Below are 8,409 nucleotides of genomic sequence, written 5' to 3'. Positions count from 1 at the left end.
CACATTCATCCTTCATATCCCCGCAGGGTAGAGATTGCTCTCCTGTCAGGCTGAAGGCAAGTTATGGAATTTTTGGTGCAACTGTGATTGACAAGACCATGATGTCCTCTCCGAGAGGGTGATTTATTTATTAATAAAATTACTTTGGGAAAATTGCAGTGGGATAGCTTCCTAGTAAAGAGTTGCTAAACTGAAAATGCTTTCCGAAGACAGGGATGTTGGTCCCTTTGTATCCCCTTTCCTTGTATTTTTCATCTGTAGTCTCCTTGGGGAAAACAGAGAGGCTTGTATTATTTCCTGTACTCGTGTCTGATTTTTGCCACTGAAATATCCCAGCAATGCCAGGAGGCTGGAATGCCCTGGGAGGGTAAGAATAGCCCACAATGGTTGAGATTACTTCTGTTGCCTTTTGTCTACTTGCAGTTGTCAGGACAGGGGGACCACAGAGGTAAGTGCAGCAAATAGATCTGTGAAGCTAGAACTTTTGTGAAATCAACTGGATTTCCTAGGAAGGGTTTGTTCCCAATTTGCAAAAGTCAGCAGGCCTATTTAGCTCTTTCATCAAAATAATTCTTCATCAATAATGTTGTTAGTGGTTGGGTATTTTCCCCCCAAATATTTATTTTCTTCCTTCTCTGTCTAGGTCTAATTTGCTTTGAAAATGCCAGAATCCTTCTTAAGCTTTCAGAAGCTGAAAGTGTAGTGAACTAGTTCAAAGATGGAGCGCTGGGACTCACTGGGGTTTTTGATTATCACTCTCAACTACAATGTTACGTTTGTAGGTAAGTATCTTTAAAAGGTGTGCTCTTTCTTTTAGAATTTTGTACCCCAAAATCATCCAAGTTTCTTCCCTGTTCATCAGCTTTCATTTCCAGGAATCAGTCTTACCGCTCTCCGCTCTCCTCCCCCCACAAGAAAGTTAGTTGTTTTGCTATGGGATATAAGAGCTGTGGATGTTTGATTTTAAAAAAAATAATATTCCTACTTCATCTGCTATGAATATTTTCTAAATGTTACAAATGAATGCTGGGGGAGGCTTTCAAATCTGGCCATTCTTACCCACCAAGTTTCCTTCCAGCTCTACTGAGAGCTGTAATGAAACACTCAAAGCTCAAGGCAGGTGTAAAAAGTACATTTTTCCATTATATGACATAGCCTGCTTCAACAGTGAAGTAAATAATACAGGGAGAAGTAAAGAAAACATTTTTCAATAAACTATTTGGTGATTAAGCAATCTTGCTTTTCATAGTTGGGTTTTAAAAGTTCACAGCATTCAAGCGCATATTAAAAATGAACTTTAATTTTCTCAGACAATGACTTATTATTTTTTTAAAATAAGTTTGTCACTGATTCACTGTGTAATTTTGAGTGAGTGACTTAGGGCCAGATCCAAAGACTACTGAAGACAACTGACTTTTATGGACTTTGGCCTTTATAGCTCAGTCCTGTAAATATTTATTACAGTGCATTGCTCACTACAGCAAGTAATCCCGCTAACTCTCAATGAAATGGCTCACTGTAGTAACAGTCTGCAGAACTGAGCCCTTAGGGAAAACAATGCACAGAGTTGTCTGTAAAAAGCTTGTCCCTCTCACCAAGAAGTTGGTCTAATAAGAGAACAGATTTAAAAATTGCATTAAGATGTTAAAAAAAAAAAAAATGAACAGAGTTTGAGCATAGAAGTTTCTGGTTATTATCTCACCACCTTGTCTCTATAGTACTAACCTAAGAGAGACCCAGTGGTTTTTAAGCAGAACTCTCTCGTGTATACATTCTAATTTAAAAACTGAGGCTCTAACACATCCCAGGGTGTTGAGAGGCTTAATTCATGAATGGTTTTGAAACATTGAGATCCTTGCATTAAAAGTGTAATAAAAGTACAGGTTATTATTTATTAAGGGCTACTTTTGATTTCATATTGTACCCATTTTTCTCCACCAGAATAGCCAACTGAAAACACCAAGAATGCCATCAGAAATAATTTTTGGTTAGGAAATATATTGTTTAGTTGGTTGTGGGAGGGTTTCAATATGATCACCTATTCTGCAGTCTCAGGCTACATCTACACTACCCGCCTGAATTGGCGGGTAGAAATCGATCTCTCGGGGATCGAATTATCGCGTCTCGTCGGGATGCGACAATCGATCCCCGAATCGACGCTTGTACTCCACCAGCAGAGGTGGGAGTAAGCGCCATTGATGAGGGAGCCGCAGAGGTCGATTTGCCGCTGTCCTCACAGCGGGGTAAGTCAGCTCGGATACGTCGAATTCAGCTACGCTATTCGCGTAGCTAAATTTGCATATCTTAAATCGACACCCCCTCCCCCCCGTAGTGAGGACGTAGCTACCAAGTTGTTTATATGTTCTTGCCTAGTTTCACCATTTCTGAGAGTAGTGTTATTGTTACTCTATTGGTATAGTCTCTCTTGCTGGCCACAAGAGAGGTATGTAGCTCATCTCAAATGCATGCCAATAAAATATTAACACCCCCAATGTTTTACAAACATTTAAATGTTTAAGAGTCACACAAATGTTATAAAAAGTACTTAGCTTTTTGGCAAGTAGGAGAGGCGATTGTCTAAGACTAAGTATGTATATGCCATACACTCTACAGAAAAATTCTTAGGATTTTGCTTTTAAAAAGAGTTATTTTTAAAAATACCTACAGGGGCTATTTTACCAACTCTCTGCCCATAAAACCATGTGTGTTTATATCAGAGAGAACCACTCAGTACTTTAGATTTCTAGGGCTCTGTACAACCATTAATTCAGACCCATTCCTGCTTCTACTTTTGTCAAAGGTTTTTACTATTGCATTTATCTGGAAGCAGAATTGAGTCCTTAACCTTTATCCTGTGTTAATGTAGATAAGTATATATTAATCACTCAACCCCCCTTATTTTGCTTTAAATTGTGAAACTGAGGCAGAGAGATTATTAAATTAAATGACATTCCAAAGACCATAGGTAGTCAGTGGCAGAGCCAGGACTGAAACTCAGGATGTCCTGGCTTCAAACTCTACCTGCATATATTGATCACTATAGAGGTAGTACTGAGTTTCAGTAACCACTCCAGTGAACGTTTTGAGTCCTAATTTTTTCCCTTTGCAAAATATCCAGTATTGGGATTGAATTTTTCTGTGGTCAGTGTTTGTCCAAAGATTTTATATATTAGTAAAAACTCCTAAGATAGACTGAAAAAAGCTTGCATGTTCTAACTGCCTTTTTTTTCCAAACCAACTGAGCTCCACAGCCATGGAGAAGGTTTTTTAAAAAATTATTATTTAATTCTTTATAGAACAATGTCTGTGTGTACATGTTACTTGGCAAAGATCTAACAAAGACAAGATCCAGTTCTGAGAAGCATAGAGTCTGATGAAAAAATAAATAAAAAGAGAGGTACTCAGAAAAATTAATGCTTGATCCTGCCACAATATTACTAAGGGTTTTAATGGAGTAAGGACTGTAGAATTAAGGACCTGATCCAAAGCCCACTGAAGTCAATGGAAAGATTCCAATTGATTTTTGTTCATAAATATTGTACACGCTGGAGGATTACATTATGAGCCTCTTACTTGCTAGATTTCATTTTCTGTACTCTGAGACTATCACCATTTCTTCTTCCTCTGTAGGAAAGATCTGGCTAACATTAGTAATCTTGCTGAGAATGACGGTGATAGTGTTAGCGGGATACCCCCTCTACCAAGACGAACAAGAACGATTCATCTGCAATACTTTGCAACCAGGATGCTCTAATGTGTGCTATGACATTTTCTCTCCTGTCTCTCACTTTCGATTCTGGCTCATTCAGACGGTGTCTGTTCTGCTACCTTATGCTGTGTTCAATGTCTATGTTCTGCACAAAGTAGCCATGCATGTTGTGACAGCACATTGTTTGCCATGTAGATATGAAGAAATCAAGGCATTAGCTGGCCATACAGCTTTGAAGGAACTCTGCAAAAATGTTGCAGTCACTAGACCATCCTGCAAAGCAGATCTTCTGAATATTCCTGATTTTTCTTGGGCATATACTGTTCATCTTTTTCTAAGAACACTGGCAGAGGCTAGCTTTGGAGCTGGACAGTATTATCTCTTCGGATTTTTTGTTCCTAAACGCTTTTCCTGTTACCAGTCTCCTTGTACCAGCATGGTAGATTGCTACATCTCCAGGCCTACTGAGAAATCCATCATGATGATTTTCATTTGGGGGGTGATTGGCCTCTCTTTTCTGCTTAGCCTTGTTGATCTAGCCTTTGCCATCCAAAGAATGGCAGTAAGAAATGGACAAAATAAACCAATGGAAGGTCTCCATGCAGAGGATGAGCACAGTTCAGTTCTGCCTCCAGCTGACAAGCTGGAGGATTCTCCACCATCTCCAGAGGACAGAGGCCATCAACATCTAGTGACACATGACAGTCATACCAGTGAAGCGTCTTGCTCACTTCACTCTGAAGATGAAGAACTTCAGGAGGAAGAGAAGATCATGTCCCAGCAAACTGCCATCTCTAACCTCAACAGTAACAGCAATAAACCCTGTATAGCAGAAAGCCTTGCTGCTAGTCAAGGCAGTAATGAAGTGCCCCTATGTATAAGTGACCAGCAGCGTATTCCATACAGGCAGCTGAGACATGGGCAACAGCAAACCTTCACCAAAGAGGCTTCCCTGACTTTGAGACCCCAAGTCAAGTCCCATCTTGGGGTTTACTCTTTTGTAGATCAGAGCAAGCTTTTAGGGCATTATTCTTCAGTTGAGCTAAAAGCTTCTATTGGGCAATCAAGTTGTCGCAGTGCTGGCTACTTGAGAGCAAAAAAATCAGAATGGGTGTAAAGAGCCGTGACAGAGCATTGCGTTTACTGTCCTGGAATGACACATTTCACACCATCTAGTTTCAAATGGAAACCTCGGTATTGGTTAAATTCCATTTTTGTGCCTATAAAAATATCATTTTACAAAACAGCTCCCTGGCTGAATGAAGAGCAGGAAGCAGAACTTCTTGTGACTATGACAGGATTGTATGGAAATTTTTAATAACACATTGTGGCAGATTTCATTAAGATGATAACTTTTGCTGTTTGGAATGTTTGATATTGAATATTAGGGATCTTTCTAAACACGACCACAGATTTATACTGATGTGGCTTCTAACTTATTCTTTTCAGATATATATTCATTTCATTATTGTTGTAGTCAAGCATAATATTTTTCTTTATATTAGTTGAGCTTGTTTAGCTTTTCATGTGTGATGGTGATGTGTTTTATCATTTCCTGGATAGGAACCACATTAATTATTAAACTGATCATAGATAGAAAAGCATTAAATATTTAGCTTTCTAGTCCCTGAAGTCTTTTTAATGGGATCTGTGTTGATTATGCTGTAATATCACAAAATATTAGGACAAAGAAACCTTTTGTAAGTCATTGTATTTTATCAGCTGTGAGAAGGAATGCAGGGAACAAACATGGGTTGAATGTATCTTGTATATCTCTCAAACTGATACATGGATAGACAGGTGGATAAATAATGCAGATGCTGTGGCAGAACTCCAGAGCTTGCTTATTTGTCTTTATACCTATCTATTTTTAAATGACTAGAGTCTGTAGCATAAATCAGAAAGTGCCTGACTGTGTCTGAAAGGGATAATAAAGTTAATAGTCCTTTTCCTCCTCCTGCTCAGTGGTTTGTAGTTACTAAACTTTGACCTACACTAATAATGCTATCCCTTAATTGCAGGTCAGGCTGCTGCCCAGTTTTTAGTCTCCTGCAAATCCCCATAGTGTGAGGCCAATTCCGTAAACACACAGTGGATGTGGAGTTCACTGCATTTTGAGAGCACTGGAACTTTCTGGCTGTGTGTGTGTAATGTGAATATAAACTTCTGAAAACCGCTAATACACTCTTAGGAAGATCTGCCTGACTCAAGCTTACTTCTGACGCAGTTGTGTTAAAAAAACTCTAATTGTTATAGCTGCTCAGTGCTGGAGTAAAGCACAGCTCTAAAGGTACCTGTAGCATGCCAGGTGTACTGCAGCTCAGAGGCAAGCACTGAAGGTGCTTCAGTAGCGAGGCCTTGTAGGCGCTAGTCCTGGTGGGTCCCACTAACCACTTAGACACTAGCTAAAGTGAAAGGGTATTTGACTAGGGCTGGCAAGAAAAGGAAAAAGTTGCAAATATTCTAGGTACAGAGGCTTCAACAGTTCCAGTTCAAAGTGAGAAACGGTGATTCTTGGGCCCCTGGGGAAATCCAGTTCACGGTTAGGAGAACTCTCCAGGCCTAGTGTCTGGGGTGTTCTCTCCAGTTCAGTCTCTGTTCAAGCAAATACAAACTTGCAGGTTTCCAAGCCAGAAATCAATTTGTACTGTCTCTTTCATTGGGGCTCCTCTGCACTGGCTCCCTGCCCAGTTGCTACTGTTCCCCCATTATTCCCAGTCCCATGGAGACCTGCAGCTAGCTGTAATGTCTGGCTATAACATTCCACATGCAGCTCTGTGTAGGGTTCCTGGGGGGTTATCTCTGCATTCAGCTTCTCTGAAGCTCCTAGTTCACCATGCCACTGATGCTTCCCAGCAGTGCCCACTCACTTCCTGGTCAGAATTCTTCCTCCTACCTCACCATGGGCCAGGAATGTGCAGTTGCAAGGTGGTGATTGGATTGTAGTCCCCTGCTTAGCAGTGTAAACAGGATCTCAATTAGCTCTCCTCTGACACCTAGTTTGGGATGGGGAGAGACTTCAGGAGCAAACTGTATTTACATGAACACACCTATCTGCATAGGTATCTAGCAGACAGGAGCTGTGTAGCTCCAAGTGATCAGCTTTGGTTGGTATTAGGTTAGAAATCACTTTAGTACTGCATGCAGGGGTAGTGAAATGTTATCAGTGTTATCTTCATTGTATGAGTAAAGGGGAGCAGAACTGTGCTGAGCTTGCAGGGCCGGCTCTATGTATTTTGCCACCCCAAGCATGGCAGTGAGACAGCCTTTGGCGGCATGCCTGTGGGAGGTCCGCCAGTCCCGCACCTTCGGCGTACCCGCCGCCGAATTGCTGCCGAAGCCGCGAGACCAGCAGACCTCCCGCAGGCATGCTGCTGAAGGCAGCCTGACTGCTGCCATCACAGCGACCGGCAGGCCGCCCCCTGCAGCTTGCCGCCCCAGGCACACGCTTGGTGCGCTGGTGCCTGGAGCTGCCCTTGTGAGCTTGTCCTGATTGAGGGGTCACCCTCAGCTGAAAGGAACTCGCTAAGCCAGGGGCTCAAATGTCAGACCCCTGTGAAAGTAAGAGTGGTGGGGACAGGTGTCCTACCTAGGAGGTGTGGACTCTCCCTAAAGGGCCCTGGTCTGGTTTAACCTGTTCTTCCCCACTGTTCAAAGATAGAGCTAAATAGGCTTCATTAGGAGCCTTTTGTTATTTCAAATACTCAATAAGAACTGAAATCACTTGTAGTGGGGCAGTGTTTCTGCTCAGTCTGCTGAGAGCTAAATTCACTAAGAGACTGATCTGCAGAAGTCACAGCAGAGAGGCAGATGGCAGCAGAAGGTAACTGATGGGCGGCTGGTGGAGCAGCCAGGCAACGAGGAACCGCGGCTGGCAGGGCGGACAGCTAAAGCAAGTGCTCAGACGGTGGAGTAAGCAAGGTGACTTCTTCCCTAGGTGGGAGGTGAACTCACACAGATGCACCTCTGAACCCTGAGTCCTCACTGACCAAGGACAACCACTGTGAATGGGGTATGGTGAGGGAGCAGAGAGGAGTACATTAAAGGAATTTTTGGTTGTAGAACATGAGGCAGAAGGCACTGCCCCATGCACTCTAAGGTCGGTGTCCTGCTCACAGTTTTATGTTTATGAATCCTGCTTGTGGCATTTACCCTAACTAATGTCAGGTGACTTCCCTCCTTTCATTAAAAGTTTCTTTGCTCAGACTCTGTGCTTGCAAGTGGGGAAGTATTGCCTCTCAGAGGCACCCAGGGGTGGTGTGTAATTTCCCCAGGTTACTGGGTGGAGGTTCGAGCTAGTTCTGTGCTGTATTGTTGAAAAGGAACCCCTAGATATTGAACCTGTCCCTAGTTGCTGCTGGCTCCCCCTGGCAGAATGGTTTTGATGAGCCTGCTGTAACCTTTCTAAAAACAAACAGTTTCAGTGAACAGAGTGGAAATGTGGAAAGATCATAAATTGTTCATTAAAAACTCCAAGACCATTGATGATTTTAGGTGTTTATACTGCTCACAGCTGCAGTCATGTGCATGGATGGCTGGAAGCTGATTAGAAGTGGTGACTGATAGAGTGCAAACTATGACAGAAACAAGAGACAGCAAAGTAAAGCAGTTTAAAAGGAGAAAAAAGTATTCAACTATATTAGTGGGAGAAAGGGTACAGAATATCTTTTATTGATTTTTAGGATCCCTGAATATTAAGG

At 42.0% G+C, this 8,409-nt stretch overlaps 1 protein-coding gene across 1 annotated transcript; it reads left to right on the top strand.

The window, feature by feature from the left end:
- Window positions 1-647: 647 nt before the first annotated feature.
- On the top strand, window positions 648-5,784 carry GJD4 (gap junction protein delta 4). The gene is made up of 2 exons (XM_024198305.3): window positions 648-782; window positions 3,631-5,784. The coding sequence occupies exons 1-2, from the start codon at window positions 719-721 to the stop codon at window positions 4,824-4,826; spliced, it is 1,260 nt and encodes a 419-aa protein (XP_024054073.2). The 5' UTR covers window positions 648-718; the 3' UTR covers window positions 4,827-5,784.
- The last annotated feature ends 2,625 nt before the right edge of the window (window positions 5,785-8,409 follow it).

The sequence above is a fragment of the Terrapene carolina genome, unplaced genomic scaffold (genome assembly GCF_002925995.2).
Source record: "Terrapene carolina triunguis isolate 2854851 unplaced genomic scaffold, T_m_triunguis-2.0 Scaffold111, whole genome shotgun sequence".
Taxonomy (NCBI): domain Eukaryota; kingdom Metazoa; phylum Chordata; order Testudines; family Emydidae; genus Terrapene; species Terrapene triunguis.
This window is presented reverse-complemented; position numbering and strand designations above follow the sequence as displayed.